Source organism: Trichechus manatus, unplaced genomic scaffold (assembly GCF_000243295.1).
Source record: "Trichechus manatus latirostris isolate Lorelei unplaced genomic scaffold, TriManLat1.0 scaffold00027, whole genome shotgun sequence".
NCBI lineage: Eukaryota > Metazoa > Chordata > Mammalia > Sirenia > Trichechidae > Trichechus > Trichechus manatus.
The window spans coordinates 16,800,144-16,822,644 of NW_004443963.1; the positions used below are offsets into that span (position 1 = coordinate 16,800,144).

The following is a 22,501-nucleotide window of genomic DNA, read 5'->3' on the forward strand; positions in this document are numbered from 1 at the left end:
CACCCCCAATCTTGGTCTTGTGAAGCAAACAGCAACTATCATAAGATGACTACCATTTTACTGGACTTAAAAACTGAATAGTGAAGAGTTTTTAAACAATAAAAGGTTCATTCTTTATTGTCAACAGTGTTTTTATTTATACCTACAAAAGAAAACAAGATGGTATCAAAAGGACAATTTACAAACTAAGAATAGTAACACAGCTCTTAGCCTCCTGTGCCTGAATATCACATCTACAAATCTTCCAATTCAAGTCTTAACACAACAGGAATGTGTTCAGAGACCAGCAAGGACATGAAAAGAGAGCACTGATCCCAAGCAAAGCCACCAACCTTTTAGATGAGAGAAGTCCACACAAGGAATTGTTAGGCAGGAAGTGGGGACAAGCAGTTTATAGCTCAATATTGAAACCCTATCAACTCATGAATGCAGTAACTATCATCAAACGAGGTTTCTTCTGCTTATGTTCTGCAGCAGCAGCAGAACCTGAACTATAAGCGACAGATACGGAGGCAGAAGAGTTACTCTAGAGCTATAAATAGGAAAAACTGCGAGATTTCCATTGTGCTCAGGCCACAAAACAGCTTTTGAAATTTGAATTCGCAGTTGTTCTGATTTTATGATTACAATGTCCCTAGTGGAAAAAGGGAAGCGAGCAGCAGACCAAATACCACTTGCTTGCCCAGAGACCTTCCCCCACGAAAGGATGCTTTCTAAGAGCTCCAAGAGGGTAGCATGCCCCCGATGGCACCTCTGTGTGCCTGGTGGGATCTAAAGGTGGAGAAAAAGAATCAGAATTTGGCTGTAGAGAGTAATGTCCATAACGGACTGGTCAGTGCTTAGACCAAAAATAATCTTGGGGTGATGTAGGGGGTCTGACGCTTTGGTTTGAAAGCACAGAGCAGTTTTGCCACATTTTTCCTGTGCCTACCATCCTCCCAGCCTCAACTTCTACAAGATGAGGGAAAAAAAGAGAAGAAAAAAGGGGTGGGGGGAGGGTGTCAAAGCTCTTACATGCATATAATTACAGCTTTATATTGACAACCTACCTGTACGTGGAACATTTCAACCATACTTTCAAAACCCCTCAGAAACCATCCCTTCTCTCTCCCTGAAGAATTTAAAAAAAGGTGGGGGGGGATCCACACACACTCAAGTATTTAGATAATTTGGTCTTACAAATTGGCACTCTGAGGCCTCAGCCAAAGAATGCAGTGGAGGCTTCCCCCTTTAACACTGAAAAAAGGAAGAAAAAAAAAGTTCCACACTGGATTTGGAAGGTTTCTGGGGCTGTCTGATCTCCCTGTCCTGTTACAGTGAACACAAGAGCAGAAAATACTGGCCCAGTGTAATAGTATTACTATGAAGGGGACACACTCACCTACCTTCAGATGGAGGAAAAGTGAAAGGACTTAAGCTTTAGTCCTCTGTAACCTTTCTGAAGCACTACCTACCTGTAAAAAGCTGAGTGCAAAAGGATGCCGAGGAAATTTTGCATCCAGAAGCTGTTACAAAGCACTGCAGAGAACAGGGCGTGAAGAAAAGAAAAGCTCTTAACGAACCCTGAAGATTCCTTGTTCAAGATAACTGGCCAAAACGGCTGAGTAGCTGATAAAGCCTTGCTTTCATTCTAGCGCTACAAATACTGACATTAAAAAATAAAATTTGCCCATTTTGAGTATATTGTTTATAATTAAAGGTGCTTTTTACACTGCAGATGAATGCATGGACAAGTGGTTAATAAAGCAAACTTCCAGTGAGCATTTATGTTCATTCTGCTCACAGCAGCTGTCTGGCTGAAAAATGAACTTCACAGATGGTCCCTGGTTATATACAGGGTTAGAAAAATAGGTAGCTTCCACCCAGATGTTGAGATGCTAGTTTAACCAATGCAATAAACACTTGTGGTTTTTAATTTAAAACATAACTTAAAAAACTCAGACTCAGCAATTCAATTTCTAACCTGACACTAAAATGGTTATTTTTCAGTAAATTGGGGTGGGGGGAGGAGTAAAGGGAGACAAACCAACTGGGAATTTTTTTAAATTGCCAAATGTACTTAATAAGCAATCAGCCAAAGTGACAATGACAAAAGCACCATCTTAAAAAAAAAATCATCAGGCCTGAGGAACCCTTTTCCAATTTGAGAAGCATACAGCATTATGGAAAATGTGTGCAGGGAAATCCCTCTTGGTTTTCTAACCCAGCAACGAAAGCAATTAAAAGCACAGATGCCACCTTCTTCTGCAGACCAATTCAGCCCTCCAACCCCCCTCCCACCCTGCCCCCAAACTCAGGACAACAAAAAATGGGCTCCCACAAAAGGGCCTAATACCTTATTTTTTCTTTTAAGATGAAAAATATCAGCTCAAATATCCTCAACATGCAAGAAGCTGGGAAAAATCTCTTCCAGTCAGATATATATATATATATATGTGTGTGTGTGTGTATATTTCTTTTACAAAATCTGTTATTACAGACTGGATCATTTTGGCAGACAGAAGAAACCTGGCAGTGAATTCTAACTAATCTGCATGAACGACAATCACAATGGTTGGGGAAAAATAAAAAAGAAAAGGGGGAGAGGAGGGGGAAAAAAAAGGACAGCATTCCTTTAAATGTAGTAAGTCTGCACAAGTCACTACCAATCGATGGTTTCATTTACGTGAAGGAGGAGGGGGAGGAGGAGGAGGGGGATACTGGTAGGCAGTCTGCCCCATGTAACCTATCATATTGGTAGCTCCTGGAGGCTGTGCAAACTGTTGTGACATCAGTGGCTGTGGCTGCTGCCCAGAACGGCCTATCCCACTAAACTGCTGGCTAGAGCTCTGTGAACTTCTCCCAGTTGTGGTGGTGGTGCTAGCCCCGTAAGTGCCAGCACCATATTCTTGGGCTGTATAGCCACTGGTGCCATAAGCAGCTGCCCCATAGGTGCCTTGACCATAGGTATATTGGCCTGCTTGTGCTCCAAAGGCGGAATTTGGACTTCCATAGCTACTGCCATTCGCATAACCAGCTCTATCGGTCTCACTCCGATCCCGATAGCTTGCAGAGTCTCTCCGGCTACCATCCTTGACTCCTCGAAGCCTCCGGTCACACTCATCTTGATACATCAGATTGGGATTGTTGGCTGAAGAAGTGGTCCGGTATCGAGAACGACCTCCTGATAGGAAAATACATGGAGTTTTTAGTGCCAAATCCATGATTCAAACATAACTGCATGTAAAAACTCTACCAGGTATAAAAGTATTCAGTATTCTTTCCTGACCTTTAGCCAAGCCAACCTCCAAATCAGTGCTGTAAACATAAATCCGTAATGTGGTTCTTTAACTGGGCATATCCAAAGGTGGTAAACACTGAAGAATATACGCTCAATTGTTCAGAACTTAACTTCTCACCCTGTTAGGCCCTTTCTTGAGGATAGCAAAAAAACTCACAATCTTAGAAATTTAAGATGGTAAAGAGGTTTAGGTGACTTACCTTAGTTAGAAGTAAAGACAAGCAGCCAAGTTCATACCACCATGAATAAGTTCCCTACTAGCACACAGTGGTTCTCAAATGTTGCTTTATGGGCCTAGCTCCATCAGATCATCTCACAAGCTTTACAAAAACTACAAGCTGCTAGCTCCATTGTGAACTCACTAAATCCATATTTTTACAACCTCTCTGGTGATTCTGATGTGCAGTATCAACGGGCAAGTGGGGGGTGGGGGGTGGGGTGGAACTACTACCAAACCAGGAGGCTCAGATTTTAACATATTTTGTAACTGTGCAGTTTTCAGGTCAACCGCCAATGCCCCAGGTTCTACTACCATAAAATGGTGTAAAGTTACTGCCTGCTCTCTCCGTATGAAAAATTTAAGAATACTAAGCCTTCTGAAGGTATTAAAAGCAACTACAATTCAGCTTAATTGTGAACACACACTATGGACTCAAAGGTCAATGTATATTATCTACGGAAGTATTGTACTGCAAAAGACAGACAATACTACGAGCCCCCAAACTTTACATTTTCTTATTTAGAAGAGGTTGTATCTTGGCAGTACCTGGAAAACTCCAGGACTTACCCTTACCCCCTCCTCCGCCTCCTCCTCTGTGGTCCACCAGTTGCATCAGTTTGGGATTGATAGCCTGATTTGCCTCTTCCAGCACCTTGATCAGCTCTCTGGCCTGCTTTAGGTTCCCTGGGGTGAAGAAGGTATAGGCGGTGCCCTTGTTGGTGCTACGGGCCGTTCGGCCAATGCGGTGCACATAATCTTCCGAGCTGTTTGGATAGTCATAGTTGATCACAAACTTGACATCTTCCACATCTTCAAAGCCAATGATGAGTCAGTATATAGGTTGATGTGGCAGAGAAAGAGAAGGTAAAGGATATGCCAACGACAGGTGGGAAGCACGAATGCAGATGACAGCAAGAGGAAAGAAGATCAAGTTAGTAACCGTTCTGAACAGAAACAAAAAAAGACTCATCCCAACAGAGTACAAGAGGATTAGTGATTCTTGGGACATGGACAAGTTGTGGCATCTTTATCAGCTATAAAACCCTACGGTGATTCCATCCAACCATCCAAACTCCTGCCTCTTCTGTACTATAACCAATGTGCTGACAGGAATTGTACCAAGATTGGTCTTCAGACTGGCAAATTCCAGTTCCAACCTTTCAAAACTGGAATGTAAAAGAAAGTGGCACCACTGATAAGTTACAAGGCCAAATCACTTCTACTCTGTTGGGAGAAGCCTGGCAAAATCTATCAGTAATATAATAAACTTACCTTTAAACCAATCACAGAGCAAAATGAAAACAGCTTCATATACTTTATCACTACATTTTGAAGGAGACTTTTAAAAACATTAACTTTTTGCTGTCTTTTTAAAAACTCTGATCAGAGCCAAAGATAAGCACACACCTATTTTCCTGTGCTGAAACATCCAAATTATCTTTCCCCTTTCAGTTACCTCAGAAGCACATTACACTAAAATTTCACTGTACTACCAAGCCCAGCTTCTGCCAAATGAGGTTTTTGCTTAACTCAAGGTTACTTCAACTTAGTACTTGCTTCAATTATCAAATGTTGTCTACATGACCTGGGAAATTAAATAAAATAAGCCAGAGTGTGGGAGAACCATGAAACCTTGAGACACAAGTTTAATATTCTGTCCACTGCTGGGAATTGGATTGAATAGCCTCCTAATGCTTAAAGTATGTAAATGTTAGTGTAATGCTTTCAGCTAAATGTATTATTTTTACCTCCTTAAACAAATAAATTTAAGACTATAACAGAAAGAATCCTAATGTTTTGTGGAAAAAAAATCTGCATTTTACAAAGAATATTCAGAAAATATCCTAGATAAAACACAGATTTTTGTGATATAAATAATTAAAAAACATTCTCTGTTTGTTACCAGACCGATGCACACTCCCTCCTCCTTTGGGAAACCGCTGCAGCCGATCCCGTCTCTTTGCCTTTTATTTTTGGCGGCCTCCTTTCGAAAACTCCGCCTTCTGACACGGGACCACTGGAGCGCGGGGAGCATGCATCAAGGGTCCGTGGCAGTGAGAAGTCCCCACACACGCTCGCTCTGTGAACTGGCTTAGATGCTTCTCTGTAGCCCCATTTGGTTGCCAAGCGCCGGAGAACCTGGGTTCGGGTAAAAATTTCAGGTCCTCCAACGCCTCCCCCAAGGATAATTGGGGTGATTGTAGAAAAAAATAATTAATAAAAAAATGTAAGTTACATCCAAAGGGTCAGACTGCATCTATTGCCCAGACTGGATTAATTTCAGGGGAAAGGGGAGATGATTGGGAAAAAAAAAAAAAAATCAGCTATTGTTAAAGGGCCTGTGAAGAAAGGGGCATTATGTCTGTTTCTTATTACAATAAAGGCTCCTCAGTCTTTACTGACCCCTAAAGTCCTGAATCACACCAGAAAGACGAGAAGGCAGTTATCACAGGGGGCAGCGTGAGTCTCCGGCTAGGGGCGTTGATGCAACAAAGAAAAAAAGCTTACCGAGCAAGGAGGGATGTACAATGGGGGTGGGGTGGGGTGGGGAACTATGCCCTAAGGCCACATCTTCAGAGCTAGGACAGTGCCCCTGAAGTCAATCCCATTGTGTATGACCATGAGCAGCAGAGCAAGCTGACTTACTGTACTGGATATACGAAGTATGCTTCTCTAGCAGAAAGCACTGGGGACTGGAGTCGGCAGTTCCGATACTACTATCTGGGAGTATTCTTGGAGGGGCTCAATAGGGAGCAGACAGGGTGCAAGTTCTTCGTACTAGACAGGTATCCTGTGTGCACATACACAACTGGGCTGAGGGCATATAAGAGCAAGCGCAGAATTTGGTTTTCTCCAGTCTAGCTTGCCCTGCCACAATTTTATCTCTTTGCCTTTAGAGAAGATGCTGTAGCAGAGTAAGAAACTGCAAAGTTAACACTGTGGCCAGCTGCCTGGGATAACCTGTTGTCTGTCATCAAAAAGCCCTATGACATGGCCTCAATCTCCAATCACTAACTGAGAGGGACGACTAAGACTAGCCAACAGGCTCATCTAGAGCTGCTTCGGGCCAATGTAGATTTGCCTCGGCCATGTATTGAGTGATCTGCAGCTGATATCAAAGCTTCTGTTAAAAAACAAAACAAAAAAAATAAATTCAGTACTTTTAGTTTAACACTGTAATTTAAATTAAAAAAAAAAAAAAAGGAAAAATATCTCAGCGGAAACGGAGTAGTGGTTTCCTGAGGATGTTTTTAATAAAATTATGGGAATCAAAGAACTTACCTGAAGGGAACATTTAAGAGGTCATCGCTTGACAGGAAGTGAAAAAAGGCCTGGTGACTCAGCTAAAAATTGCACCCCTGTCTATGAGGTAGAAGCCTTCACTTTCCAGTATCTTGTAGGACCTTGGTCAGAATTCTGCCATTTTGTGGGTTTTCCCCCTCCTTTTGATTTTTACAAGGCAGCAAACAAAGGGGCCCAAAACAAGCACTAATGTTGAGTAACAAGAAACAGACTCAGGAACCTTCCCTCTCCCCTCATTTGGATGAGTGGGGGTCGGATGAAGAGTCTAAGTTATTCTAATGGTAGCCAATTGATTTGGTTTAGGAATGCAGGGGGACATGGAGCAAGTATATTTTAATCGTCTAGGCAAGATGCACAAAGAAGCTACCAGCACATAGCAAGCCTGTTTAAAACCATTACTGAAAGCTTTTATGTAAACTTGCTTTCAGGCCTCAGCCCCTTCTCCCAACAGGCCCAAGTTCTAACCGCACAGATCCAGACATGACCTCTGAGGGCAGAGACAATTTTCAGTCATGGCTACAGGTCACCACCTCTGAAGGAAGGAATGATGAGTGCAATGTATAAGAAGGCTTCTTCACTCTTCTAATTCCAGTTTGAACACCTGTCCTTTTTATGTTAAATATTATAAGGCAATATGGTACTTCTCACCTCACTGGGCAAGAAACTAAATGCCTGTCAATAATTTTAAAATTTCCTTGTGATAGAAATAACTTAATTTTAAATATAAAAGTTTTAGTTTAGCCTTGTTTAGCTCAGAATGGGCTAAATAAAGTACTTTAAAATATCTGCATACATCTTCAATTATAATAAGTAGAAAACTACAGAAAATCATCATATTCAAATTAAATTCTTAAATTGGAAGTCAACACAATTATGACACAAGTGTGGGTGGGAAGGGATAACTGAGTGCCCGTGATAATTTTACTTCAGGATATAAAACTGGGCACTGTAGATCTAACTGCTGAATGATATCATACTATAGACTCAGTAAATTATAAGGATGTATTACGTTAGCATTCATGGTACTGAGACCTCCACATATGCCTGGCATAAACAGATTGGAATATGAAAAATAGTAATTAAAGAAACTAGCTCACAATAGCTAGGTTAAACCAGACTCATTCTATCCAGCCAGAAAACAGAACAAAACTAAGAAGTTGAACTATTCAACTGAATGTCTCCTCTCCCTCTGTCTATCTGAAAAGTCATGCCTAGGCCTTTCTGCAGACCAAAGCCTGTTTGTCAGGAGCAGGAAGAGACTTTGAAAATTTAAAAAAAGGGGGGAAAAAATCAAGGTTAAAAAAAAAAAAATCGTGAGGGAAAACCACACTTCGTATTGTTGTCTTTAAGTATTTATCTAAGAACACATATATCCAACTCTCATTTGAAACGTCAAACAAATTTTTAAACCAAAAGATACATATACCATTAACAGAGACACCTATCTATACAAACCTAGCCCTCGGGAGGCTACATCTGTGGCAATGAGGATGGGAGCCTTTCCAGAACGGAACTCTGCAATGCAAAACAAGAATGGCACCATCAAATCCAAGTTACCCAATCAAGGCTGAGTGACAAGTATTAAAATATAACCAAATAAGCATTTCTAACTGTCTGGCCTTTTTACCTGATCATGTTAAAATTTCAAGTAATGGTCTCAGAAAATGCAAAATCCTTTTACAACTAGGAATGTTTAAAAAATATTATACTCACCTTTAGCAGAGTGGCAATAGACAAAAAGTTACCTCTACTAATAAAGTATATTTGAAATGGAGTAGCAATTTTTAACAAAATTAACATGAATTAGATTTTTTTTTCTCTTAAATGGTAACACTGAAGTTATCTCCCAAAGTAAACAACTGAAACCAAAAGTTGGAGGGAGGGAGAGGCAAGTTTAAGCAATATGGAACAAAAGAAGAAACAGTATTTTTCTCAAAATGAATACATATTATTTCTTACATACAGTCTCTTCCATTTCACTCAATGGACTTTCCCTTAAAACTAGTCGTGAACAACAACAAAAGAGCTAGAAGAAACGCTAAAACATAACTTGATGATCACGGGGCTTTTTCCTTTAAACATTTCAGGAACAGTCAAATATTCCACAAAGGTAGTTGCTTTTATGCTGAAAACAGGTGGTGGGCTTTTTATTAAAAACAAGAACTTACTAAATGAAGACGGGATGGTGGAAGTTGTGAAAATGTGTACAGATAACTTTACATAAAGAAGACATCGTAGACCTTAAAGGACTATAAAGACATGCCCGAAGTGTGTAATTCTCAATCAGCTAGAGCAGGAGATAGGCAAACTACGGCCTCTGGGCCAAATCTGGCACAATGCCTATTTTTGCAAATCAAGTTTTACTGAAACACAGCCAGGCCATTCCTTTACATACTGTCTATGGCTGCTTTTGTGCTGCAACAGCAGAGCTGAATACCTGCAACAGAGACCACCACAGGAACGCAAAGCTGAAAATATTTACTATCTGGCTCTTGATCCCTGAAATAGAACATGAACATTTAGAAAAAAATCCATTGAAAATGCTTAGTTCTGAACTCACCATTGAGTACCCAATCTCTTTCTGGTTGACTCTTGTCTCCATGGATACACATAGCTGGCCAACTGTCAGAAGAAAAGTGACCAATATTTCAGAAAGCTTAAAAAGTAAGAAAAACTAAGCTTTAAACAGAAGTGCTATCATATATTATTTTGGTAAGGTTTGTTAGGCTACATGAACAGGCAGCTGTGTTCACTTGAAAAGCAAACTGCATGTTAGGCATCACTGAAATATTATAAAAAATTCACAATACTAATTAAAAAATCCCTACTAAGCTATCAAATTCGAGGTCAGTTAAAATTAGCCTGGTCCTGCACTCACCCATCTCTGCGCATTCTTCGAGTGAGGTCATCACAGCGTCTCTTGGTCTCCACAAATATAATTGTCTTATTTTCCTTTTCGGCCATTATTTCCTCCATGAGTTGGATCAATCTGAAAGTAAGATCAACAATAACGTACGTGTAAAAAAGTCCTCTCCATTATGTGGGAGATATGCCGGAAAAAAACCTGTCAAAACCATAGCATTTTCTTTTCACATTCTTATTTTAATAAACATACATACAGCACTATGAACCAGACACTCCTCTGTATTCTTAATAACTCATATCATCCTCACAGCAAGCCTGATTATCCCCATTTGACAGATGAAGCACCTGAGGCACCAAGAGGTACCCACACACCGCCGCTGTCGATTCTGACTCATAGCGATCCTGTAAGAACAGAGTAGAACTGTCCCATAGGGTTTCCAAGGCTGTACATCTTTATAGAAGCAGACTGCCACATCTTTCTCCCACGGAGCGGGTGGTGGGTTCAAACTGCCGACCTTTTGGTTAACAGCCAAGGGCTTAAGCACTGCACGGCAGGCCTCCTAACAAGAGGTACCTGTTTGCCGTTGAGTCAATTACGATGTACATCGACCCAAAAGGACAGAGCAGAACTGCCCCACAGGGTTTCCAAGGAGCAGCTGGTGGATTCGAACTGCAAGCTTTTCAGTTAGCAGCTGAGCTCTTAATCACTGCACCACCAGGGCTCCTATCAAGAGGTAACCCACCCAAAATTATACAGCTGATTAGCAGAGCTAGGATTCAAATCCAAGGATACAGAGTCCTTGCCTTTAACTACAATGCTCTGTTCACTGATATAAAGGGTGGATTGTTGGAAAGTTAACAAAGCTTTCAGTATGTTTTTGGACCTCAAAAGATACTGGCTGACACTTTAAGTTCAAAGGATTATATGGATTTATTAAATTAACAAAATACAGCGAAATCTCTTTCATACTTGTGGTCTTTTTCACTTTCCATGCAGACATCCACAATCTGGAGGATGTTGTGGTTGGCACTCAGCTCCAGATTGCCCACATTGATCTGAGTGTAATCACGAAGAAAATCCTCAGCAAGCTGTCTTACTTCTTTTGGCCAGGTTGCACTCCACATCAAGGTCTGTCTATCAGGCTATCAAGAAAGGAAATGCTTTCTTTAGGCTATGAAACTGCCACAGGCAAGGGACATCTAACGAAGTATCAGCTTTACATACCCTGATTTGGTCAACAATTTTACGGATTTGGGGTTCAAAGCCCATATCAAGCATTCTGTCTGCCTCATCCAATACAAGGTAAGTACATCGGCGAAGATTTGTCTTTCCTGACTCCAGGAAATCTATCAGGCGTCCGGGAGTGGCTATGCAAATCTCAACACCTGTGAAGGAAAATAAATAAATAAATAAAGGGCTAGCCAGTTAAGAACTCCTCTTTACACACTGTCCAAGCCTCAGCAAACTAAGCAGCAGCAGCTCAGATGAACTCGAGACTGCAGAGAAGTAGCTAAATTTTAACACAGTACTTTCAAAAACATGATGGAAGGAAAATTGAGGTATGATCACCAAATCTTTACGAAGTCCCTAACCATAACTTTCTTTCTCCAAATAGCTATTATAACCGTATCTAAGACTTTCTAAGCTGCTGAAATATTCTACTTCTCCCCATACGAACCCACTCTTTTCCTCTTCAATTTGACTCAGAAATTGGTAAAGCGAGATAAACTAAAAAAACTGATATACTAAAATATCCCTTCATTACCTCTCTCCAAGTCTCGAATCTGGGGACCTTTAGGAGCACCTCCATAAATGCAAGTACTCTTCAATCTAGAACATTTGCCATAGTCATCAGCCACCTGTTGTACTTGCTGGGCAAGCTCTCTGGTAGGAGCCAGAACCAGACACTGAAATAAAACAAATACTTCAGACACTCATCCCAAGTAAAACAAAACAAAAAATCACAATACAAAAAAGTAGTATTCTTTCTCTATTGTCTAACCTGGCACTCTGTGACAGGGTGGGTGACTAGGGGGCAGGGAGTATAACAGAGTCCACTGGAGTGTGGGAAGAAAATATTAGAACTTAAGTGCCCTGTGGATCTCAAAAGTCAGATTGGCAATATACATTCTTTGTGATTAAATAACACTTAAGTAATATTTATTACTTAAATGATACAGGCACCCTCACTTGGTTTACTTTTGACACTTTATGATGTACTACAGTTTATGTGAGCTACTTAGATGGATTTACAGATTTTATTACCTAATTTTAAACTATACAACTCTCACAAAATAAACAAGGGGCGATAAATATTTATGCAACAAAACCATAGATTAGACATTAGTAAGAAACACATGAACGAGAAAATGGCTGAGCTGACACTTTACTTCTAGTTTAAGCTCTCTGCCAGGCAGATTATACAAAAACAACAATGACTTATATATAATCTGACAAGTAGTAGGCCAAAACACCACAAAATCAGGGATCTTTGAAAAATGTATCATATATACCAATAAAGCACAATGAATCTGCTTGGTATACTAGCCATCAGATATTAGCGATGTATTAAAAAGTAATGCATTATTTCCTTTTTTGAATATTGAGACATACTATAATACTGTATGTAAAATTTATAAACATATACAGTAACTGTAAGCTCAATTAAAAAAAAAAAACAGGTAAAAGTACACTTTCAAAAGGTTCATACTACTACTCAAATTTTACAGAAAATACATTAAGTGAAAATTATCAAATCAGAAAATTTACGAAAGTATTATTTAATCACAAATATATATCCCCAAACTGACTTTGAGATCCGTAAGGCAGGGATCTTACCTCATACCTCTTTTATGTTCCTAACAGTCTCTAAACACAGCCAACAATTAAGTACTGCACTTGGATTTAGTGCACAGTAAATGTCTACATATGAAGACAGTACACACAGTGATCAGACTTTAGTTTGAATTCAAGTTCAGCCATTTACTGGTAATAGCTGTAGTGACCCTGCGCAAGTCATTTAAATGCACTGTACCTCAGATTTTGTATCAGTAAGGTGGGGATTAATACGACTTCCAGTCATGGGGTTGGGTTGAGAATAAAATTACACAGTTTATGTAAAAACAGTGTGTGAAACATACTAATTATTAAATTGTAGTTAGAATTCTAAGCAAATTGAAACACACTTACGATTGGGCCATCTCCCCTTTCCAAGTATGGCTGATGGTTAATATGAACAATTGCAGGCAGCAAATACTGGGGGGAACAAGAATGACATGCTTATTATCCCAAAACTAAGCCATTATCTTAACAGTTCTAACTTATCACCCGCTGCTGTCAAGTCGATACTGACTCACAGTGACCCTATAGGACAGGGAGAATTGCCTCATAGGGTTTCCAAGCAGTGGCTGGTAGATTCGAACTGCCAACCTTTTGGTTAGCAGCCAAGCTCTTAACCACTGTGCCACCAGGGCTCCATAAAAAACAAACCTGTAGCTCTTGAGCTCATTCTGACTCAGCAACCCTACAGGATGGAGAAGAACTGCCCCATAGGGGTTTCGAGGAGTAGCCGGTGGATTCAAACTGCTGACCTCTTGGGTCAGCAGCCAAGCTCTTAACCACTGTGCCACCAGGGCTCCTCTAAACTTATCACAGTAATTGATAATGCCTAAATAGGAAAACGACTAACAGAACTCACCACTGCCACACATATGAACAACATAAATTTGAACATTAAATACTTCCATGTTCTTCAGATAGCTAAAAGAGCCGGTGTATCACCAACACACTATCTGAATTATAATTTTATAAAGAATGGAGAATAAATGTGATAACTAGAATAGCAAAATAAGTTACCACAAGGTGGTACATACTGCCAATGTCTTCCCCGAGCCAGTCTGAGCAATGCCCACCATATCCCGGCCACTAAGAGCCAAAGGAAACCCCTGGCACTGAATCGGAGTTGGTTCTGTAAAGTGCTGATCCATCAACACATCCATTACATATTCTGTAAGAAAGAATAAACACAGTATTGCTTTTAAATGAAACTAAGAACACACGTTTAAAAACATCTAGTCTCAACGAAGGCAAGATTTACTCAGTTTTTACATCTCTCCAAGAAGTTTTTCTTTACTCAATCTTCTGACCAGCTCACTACCATAGTCATCTACCCTCTCCCTCAAAAAATTCAGAACTACCGCCTAAAGCATCTAATACAGTATGGAAACAGAGTAGTTACTTATTGTTTGCCAAATTCAATGATATACAGCTTAGAACGCAATCTCATTCTGCAGTTTTCTAAAAGGCAGAGGCAAAACCCTAGTGGAAGATGAGAAACCCTCAAAAAAGAAAGAACGCCCTCAGTTTAAATCGAGAACAGATGAGCACTAAAAAACCTCTTATGACCTAAGTTTACTAGTGCTTACCAGGGGCAGGACGGAGGGAAGGGGTAAGGAAGACACAACACTCGGGGGACACTAAACTTCTGTTAAGGGTGATTGAAAAATTCAGAAATGGTTAATGGTGATGGTTGAACAACATGATGAACTTAAATATTTAACGTCACTTAACTATACACGTGAAGATTGTTAAAATGGCAAACGTTGCTACCTATACATTTACCATAAAAAATAATAATAAAAAAAAACCCTGTTAACAACAAAAAAAACTCTTATGCAACTGATAGGGTATTTACCTCTAGTGTTAAATTTTGAGGAATTAAAAAAAAAAACAAAAAAAAACAATACAGGTAGTCCCCGACTTATGATGGGGTTCCGTTCTGACTCCGTAAAAAGTTGGTTCTGATGTTAAGTTGAATACTTCATTTAAAAAAAAATTATTGTCTTTTAATTAATATCAGCATCTTTTTAAATCCAATCTTTTGCCTTTGCAAGTTGGAAACATTACATAGAAACTTACAGGTATATTTTAATACATACATACATTAAAAAAAACATAAATCATAAAAAAAAATGGACAGCTGTAAATGCGGTTCATCATAACTTAAATACTGTGTAAGTTGGGGACTAACTGTATTACCTCTGTGAAAAGTTCCTACTTGTCTTTTCAACAAAACCCTGAGCCTGGGTCAGACCTTTTAAATAACCTATTACCATGTTTACCTTTCAACCAAAATCAACAATTAAAATCCTGGATTAAAGAACACTTACGTGGGAAGTTAGCATGATGGAAAGCAAACACAGGTTTAGGACAAACATCTCCCCCTCTCACTGTAATCTCCTTCTTTCTGCGTAGTTCATCAACCTCATACTATGGAAGAAAACGAAGTAAAACAAGTTAGCAAACAAGTTATTCTGAAAATGCAGACGTTTAGACTTCAACCTAGCTGGACAACCACCATTCAATTCACAAATGAGAATGGAAAATAAGTATTTAAAACTTCATATAGTGCTTCCATTTAATTTCATTTAATCCTCACAACTTTGTGAGTTAGTGATGCAAGTGACATAAGTTCCTTTTTCCACATGAGAAAATAGATACTCAGAAAGGCTAAGTTACTTGGCCCAAGGTCAGAACTAGGAAGAGGAAGAAAACATGGACCGTGTGCCCATGTTCTATTAGACTTTCTTCTGAACAAGTAACTATTCCATGGGTAGACTCCAGAACAATCATAATGAGGTAAGCAAGTACAAATAGGAGCACACAATGCCAATATAATAAATTTATACACTTAAAATTATATATGACAAACAGGTTGGGACGCATAATTAACAAATAAGGACGAAGTATTCTATCAGGTGCATATTCAAACTGGTTCCTCTTATGAGTATCAGCAGTCTTAATAAGAAACTAAGAAAAGTACCACTGCGCTGGAATAAAACATCTAACAGCAGCAGTATATGAGTAAACTCCAGCCAATATATCCACTAGGTTCCCTGTGTATAAAAACCACCAAAAAAAAAAAAAAAAAAAACTTACCGGAGTCAGCCTCGCCACTTCTGGATGTTCCACATAAAAATTCTTCTCAAATTTGGGGAGCTCACTCAAATCCCACTTCTTTTTACGTAAACGCTCCCCAGGATTACCAAATTTCTTCGGGGGAAGACCACTACCACCTCTTGCTCCAAATCTACAGAAGTATCAAAATTTTTGGTTTATTAGGATTTTAAAAGCAATATACCTTAGGTACCATAAAATATGCAAAAGACAGGACTCCTACAATGTGACCAGCCTCCCTCCAAAAAGAGTATTCTATTACACTTATTTGAAAGTGTGGAGAGAAATTGTGAAACAACTTCCTCTTGTTTCCAATCAATAGTTATGAATACAGGTTACAATAGATGAAAAATTAAAAATGCTTATATTTAGAAAAATAGATTATCATAAGGATCATGATCCTGGAACAAGACTGGTTTGAATTCTGGCTCTGCAACTTACTGTATGATTTTAAGCAAATTATTTAACTTCTCTGTGCCTCAACTTCCTCTAATTACTGTGTAAAGTGCTTAAAACAGTGCCTGGCAAAGCAAACACTCAGTATAAGTGAGTACAATTGTACTCATTCATTCAACAAACAGTTACTGGATACCAACTATGTACTAAGTACCGTTTTAAGTGGTGCTGGAGATACTGACATGAATAAAACAGAGAGAAGTCTTTACCCTTGTATAATATTCAGGACATGTAGAGAAAGCACACGGGCTTATCTCTAAACTATCCAAAAGGGTGGGCAAAGGAGGACACATATGCTTAAATTAAACTCAAGATTGTGGACTGATAAAAATATACTTCACACAAGTTGCCCCAAACTTGGAACAACACCTTCTTGACCCTTCCCCTTTGGTGCCATGATGAGCACTCCTACTCGCTAGTCTAAGGAAATCTGCTAGAAACTGTAAAAGACTTGTGGGACGGTTTTCACTAAAGGTGAAAGTTTATGCTAATGGAACAAGAGCCAGAAGAAAGATTTATGACCTTTGCGCCCTTATCTCCACCTTTATCTTGTACCTCTCTTCTTGGTTCCTAGGCACATGGTGTTATTAACTTAACTACTAATCCACAGAAGAAACCATTACTAACCCTTATTATTTAGGATATACAAAAGTAAAACTCAACAGATTATTTAATATCAAATTCTTCTCACTTTACATACTTTTCCCAAGTTCACCTGGAATACAAATGTAGCCAAACCCGAAACGCAAGAAATTAAAAGCTACTCTTCTAGAACCCTAACGTTAAAATGACTTTCATTGCCATATTTCAAACCTATGTAAAGTGTGAGTCATTGTTTGGTATACAAATAGTATACAGTATTTCTTCATGCCATTTCCTTACTCCTTGTAAAATACTACACTGACTCTGAATTTTCCTTTTCATGTCTAACCCACTCAGACAGCCTCAAGTGATAAAAAGAAATTATCTGAAAAGAAAAAATAACTATGGATGAGCCTCAATTCCCTTGCAATTCAAAGCATTAGAACTCTTCAAAGACCCAGCTAGACATTTCCCTAAATACACACAAAAAACTGAAACTGTATTTGGGACCACTGGCACACAAAAGGCACAACTTGGCTGATTCTTACTACTGCTGAACCAGTAAGAAAAACCAGAAAAGGAAAATAAGAATCAAAACAAAAAAAAGCATGTAACATACAGATACACATATCAAACGGGAGAAAAAAAATCAAAGACATCTCTAATATGCCCTCAGGTTAAGACTCAATGCTAAGAGACCACTCACCACCCTGGCTGATCCCCTTCTTCTCCTCCACTTGTAAACGAGGCAGCTAGCACAATTTTAAATAAGAAACTCATCGTGAAACAGAAAGCCAAGTCTTTACATTGTCACTGTCATGCGAAGAAAATAAAAATGACCAAGATCAATTTTCAGAGATTCTGTCAGTCTAGTTTATATAAATCTATGTGTTTCCTAGAAGGTGCCATTTCAATGCTGCTTTCCAGCTCAGACCTTAAACTAACAATTTAGAAAAAAAAAAAACAACTTTTGAAAGAAGTTCCTTTTAAAGTTTATCCTAAGCAGCCATTTCTTAAGGGAGTGACAAAAAGGGTATTTTCCCCTTTCTCCCTATTGCCGATTATTTTTCCAAGGCGTACTATTCTATACTCAAAGCAAAATTTGAAAGGGGGAAAAAAAAGGGCTGTCTTCTATGTTTATAATTAATTTTTACCTCAAAATGAAAGAAAACCTTTTATCCTCGTAGAACTGAGCCTATACGTGCCATCCTTTAAATATGAACATAACCTAATCCCTGGTACACTACACTGCTCATTAAATGTTTTTTATTGAATCATAAAGGAAAATTTGTGAAGAAGGTAGTTAGGGCACAGACCTTACAGAAGAGTGCCATTGTTTGAAAGTAATAATTTTAAGGCTTAAAAAAAAAAATCATCTGATACTCAGAAGAGTCAACATGGGATAAACTAAGTATGAATCACTATCCACACTCGTTTTTTTCTTTTCAAATAATTTATTTTTATCACTTAAAGCATATATACAACATACTATTAAACACCCGTGGTAAAAAAACACTACCAGTACTGTGGTGGCCTCTATGTGCCTATTTCAAGTTTACTACTCCACCATAACAACTACCTTGAATTCTGCTAATCACTCCCTTGCTCTTTAGTTTTACCATATTGGTACATACCCTCAACAAGCTATCCTTCTACCACGACTTGATTTTTGATACAATATTATGTTTATGAGTGATCCATGTTGTTGCAAGGTTATTCCTTTTAGCTACTGTATTGTATTCTATTGTACCAATACCTACAATTTATCCAGACGTTTCAGTTGCTTATAGTATTTTCCTATCATGGAACAATGCTGTTACTAACATTTTTGTGCATGCATCCTGGGCACGTGTGCAAAGGTTTCTCTAGGTCCTACAGCGTAGGGTTTAAAGCTTGGAGAGGAATTACTCGGTCATTTTCAACTTTACTAGATATAATTCTTTTTACTAAGTGGATGTACTGAAATTCACTTCTACACTTAGCTATACTGTGAACTCTAAGCAAACGTTTCATTTTTAGCCCTCCATTTTTTAACACCAAGACAAAATATTTTCCTTCCTAACAAGCTACAATCAAAAGAATTATGTTTTATTTTGTAAATTAAGCGATAATTGAGGTATTTGTGGCTAGTAAGTCCGGTGCTTGTGTATTTGAGCCACAAAAGACAAAATGTTGGGACAGAATAACATTAACAAAACACCGCAGAGTAAAGACAATTATCATTCCCATCTTTCGATGAGGAAATAAGCTCGGTTGAGGATCTTGCCCAAAGTCATGCATATATTAAGAAATGGTGTCATATTACTCTAAAAAGACACACAACCTGTATAATGAAAACAGCAGTAATACAAATCAACGCATGGATCTCTTAAGGAGCTTTTTCGTTTAACGGACATTAAGATTTGAATCCCAGTCTCTGAAAGGGCTTCAAGTTTGATCCCATGTTAACATCGATCCCAGAAAACCTTGGCATTGGCACTGGAAAAAATTTTTTATAGCTAGGCCTAAAAGTTAATACTGCGGTACAGTCAGCGGGTAAAAAGACCAAGAAGAAAAAAACTAAAACTACAATAACAACCCCCCCGCAAAAAAACTCCCTTCCCAAACACGATCATATACATTTCAAGTAAGTGCATTGTTTTACATTTGAACGTGCTTCCTCCAAAGTGAAAAAGAAAAAAAAAATACTGAAGGTGATTTAAAAACCAGGTTTCCAGCCCCATTAACAGTCATCTATGGTACTACAGAACATACGGGAAGCCATTTCGCGTTAACGTTTTCCCAGGCGGAACTAGGAGACGTCCCCCTCTTCGCTCAGAAACATCCATGTTTCCCGGACGATCGCTGAGGCCTAGAGCGATCAAATGACTCGCCTCAGTCGGCGGGCCTCTAAAGCTGGGTAGCTAGGCTCGGCCCGAGGTCCGGTTGGCGGCGGCCATGCGGACCCCCGGCCCGGCCTCTCACCCCCCTCGGGGCCAGGCCGCGCCAAGACAGCCGTCCGTAAGGAGGGACTGGAACATGGCCAAGCCACCGCCCCTCTGCCAGGTCACGAGTGACCGCGGGGCCGAGGCCCAGGCCCGCCTGCAGGCCCGTGCACTAAACTGCTATCATTGTCCCGCTCTCCTCCCGGACTCAGGAGAGGAGTTGTTAGATCTGCAGTTTCCTCAAAATCTCTGCTAGGCCGAACGTTTCAGCCTCCTCAGGAAACACCCTCCCCCCACCCTACGTACATGCAAGGCCTTTCTTCTCCTCCTCCTCCCCCCTTACCCTCCACGGTCACGATCCCGGTCCCGGTCCCCAAAGCCGCCTCCGCGCATGGTCCCAAATGGATAGAGATCTGGGAGCGGGGCACGGATGGCCGGGCTCGGGAGGGCCTGAGGCTCCGGTCTGGTGACGACCGATGGCGGCGGCGCCTCCGCTGTTGGGGCGGCGGCAGGCGCGGCGCTCTCTCGCTCCGACGCGCTATCTCCCGTCGCAGACGCCACCGTCGCCGCCTCTCTCGTCGGAGACGGGAGCAAAACACAGAGAATTGGGGTTATAAAAACGGTGGGTAGGTTTGGCTACCCTCAAACCCGGCAGTGCCGCAGTTTAAGCGTCTCCTCCCTTCCCAGCGCCTGCACAAAATGGCGGCCGCCGCTGAGACTGCTCCAGCTTAACGCTACGTACGTCGGAGACGATACGTAAACAGCGCCTTGGAATAGCCCGAGGGCTTTTCAGAGTAATACGGCTATTCTTGGAAGCGGTTTACGTTAGTTGCGGAGATGGGCGCATTTTACGGTAGGTAGAAGAAAAACAATGTACGGAGCGGGCGTAGAGTTCTCGCGCCACCTGAACTAGAACGTGGGGTGGGGGGTTGGGCGGGGAAGAGCGACCCGTGCGACGTAACATTCTTTGTGGCGTTAGCCAGCCCACTGTTGCGAAGATGCGCACTATGCGTAACGCATTCTGTTTAGAGAATAGAGGGTTTTGCTGGATTCCAACCCGGGACGGAGTCCAGCGTTGCTTTCAGAGACAATAACTGGTCTCCGTATTGCCGTCATCAATTCCAGGGTCTCCCAGTGTCAAAAGCGTAGGAGGGTCTTAGGGGTCCCTGGTTGGCCCTCCTAGATGGCCCTGCCGACCCCCTCGCCCCGCTGCCCTGGGCCTGCCGAGACAAGCCGCGCGCCCAGGCGCCATTTCCGTTCGGTTGCCTCTCGCTGCGCTGTCTTTGGCAGCCATGATGGATGCGCCTTGTCCCGTCTTTTCAGGGTGGGTCAGGCGGCGACTTGCCAGCCTGTTTAAAGCGCTCTCTTCTCTGCTTGATTCACACTGAAATGCATTTTCTGAACAGAATATTTGCGCTATCCTCAAGTGAGCACAGTTGACGTTGTGCAAACACAGAGGCAGATTGTGGGTGGGGCACCTTCTGAGGTAGACGCTGCTGTCCCATTCCCCGCTATTAAACGGCGCTGCCGCAGGAGGCTGGTGGTAGCCCCTAAGCGCTCTCTGAGAACGTAAGAACGGTGGTCTTCAGACGCAGAAGTGAAAGCATAAGTACATGTTTTTAACCAGGCTAGGCCATGTTGTCCACTCTCACTTCTAAACTGGCTTTCTTCTCCCTACCTTCTTCTTTCCCCTGAAACTGCACTTTAAAGACTTCATAAACTTGGCCAAATGTCGCAGAATTGTCGAGCTGCTAGGACCCTTCGTAACAGCTGCTTAACGTTTTTATTTATTTTCTACAGATGGGGAAAGAGAGGAGATTCAAGGCCCCTCATTGTGGGGGCTGAACGGTGTTCTCCTAAACCAAACCAAACATGTTGCAGTGGAGTCAGTTACGACTTACAGAGACTGTATAGGGCAGAAAATGGTGGCGTAGTGGTTAAGTTTTACGACTGCTAACCGAAAATAAAAAAAAGTCGGCTGTTCGAATCCACCAAGTGCTCCTTGGAAACTCTATGGGGCAGTTCTACTCTGTCCTATATGGTCGCTATGAGTCGGAATCGACAGGACTGCAGCGGGTTGCTTTGTTTTGTTTTAATAGGGCAGAGTAGTACTGCCCCAAAGGGTTTCCAGGGAGTGGCTGGTGGATTCAAACTGCTGATCTTTTGGTTAGCAGCCAGGCCCTTAACCACTGCACCACCAGGGCTCCAGTGTCTCCACCCTGTAGTAAAAGTTGCATAAAGAAGGGAGCTTCATGAAAGGCCTTTTTCTGCCACTGACACAAAGGTATACTCAATCATGGATTCATTGACAAGTATGTCAGGCACTATTTTGGGGGCACGTCAGTGAACAAATTTGTTCTTGTACTCATGGAGTTTACCCTGTAATGTGGGAGACAGACAATAAATGTTTATGCTGTTGTGGTGGTTGCTGTTAGGTGCTGTCAAGTTAATTCGACTCACAGCAAGTCCAGTTAAACAGAATGAAACCTGCGCTAGCCTCATGATCATTGTTATGCTCGAGCCCATTGTTGCAGCAACTGTGTCAGTCCATCTTGTTCAGAAACTCCTTCGCTGACCCTCCATTTTACCAAGCATGATGTCTTTCACCGGGGATTGGTCCTTCCTGATAACATGTCCAAAGTATGTGAGATGAACTCTCGCCATCCTCGCTTTTAAGGAGCATTGTGGCTGTACTTGTATCAAGACAGGTTTGTTCGTTCTTTTGGCAGTACATAGTATATTCAGCATTCTTGGGCAACACCATAATTCAAAGGCATCAATTTTTCCTTGGTCATCCTTATTCATTGCCCAGCTTTTGCATGCATATGAGGCGATTGAAAGCACCATGGCTTGGGTCAGGTGCATGTTAGTCCTTAAACTGACATCTTTGTTTTTAATACTTTAAAGGGGGCTTT

General features: G+C 40.9%; 1 protein-coding gene across 2 annotated transcripts; it reads right to left on the minus strand.

Moving 5' to 3' along the window:
• Positions 1-113: 113 nt before the first annotated feature.
• Positions 114-20,300, minus strand: DDX17 (DEAD-box helicase 17). 2 transcript variants are annotated; one of them, XM_012554841.2, is made up of 13 exons: positions 19,930-20,300; positions 15,607-15,757; positions 14,838-14,937; positions 13,542-13,675; positions 12,859-12,924; positions 11,435-11,576; positions 10,894-11,054; positions 10,639-10,811; positions 9,682-9,792; positions 9,364-9,425; positions 8,259-8,318; positions 4,074-4,310; positions 114-3,163 (listed from the first exon to the last, which is right to left on the minus strand). In XM_012554841.2, exons 1-13 carry the CDS (start codon positions 19,977-19,979, stop codon positions 2,658-2,660), a joined length of 1,953 nt encoding a protein of 650 aa, XP_012410295.1. In that variant the 5' UTR covers positions 19,980-20,300; the 3' UTR covers positions 114-2,657. The 2 variants fall into 2 exon arrangements, with proteins under 2 accessions (XP_012410295.1, XP_004373916.1); XM_004373859.2 differs by having other exon boundaries at positions 4,068-4,310.
• Positions 20,301-22,501: the final 2,201 nt, after the last annotated feature.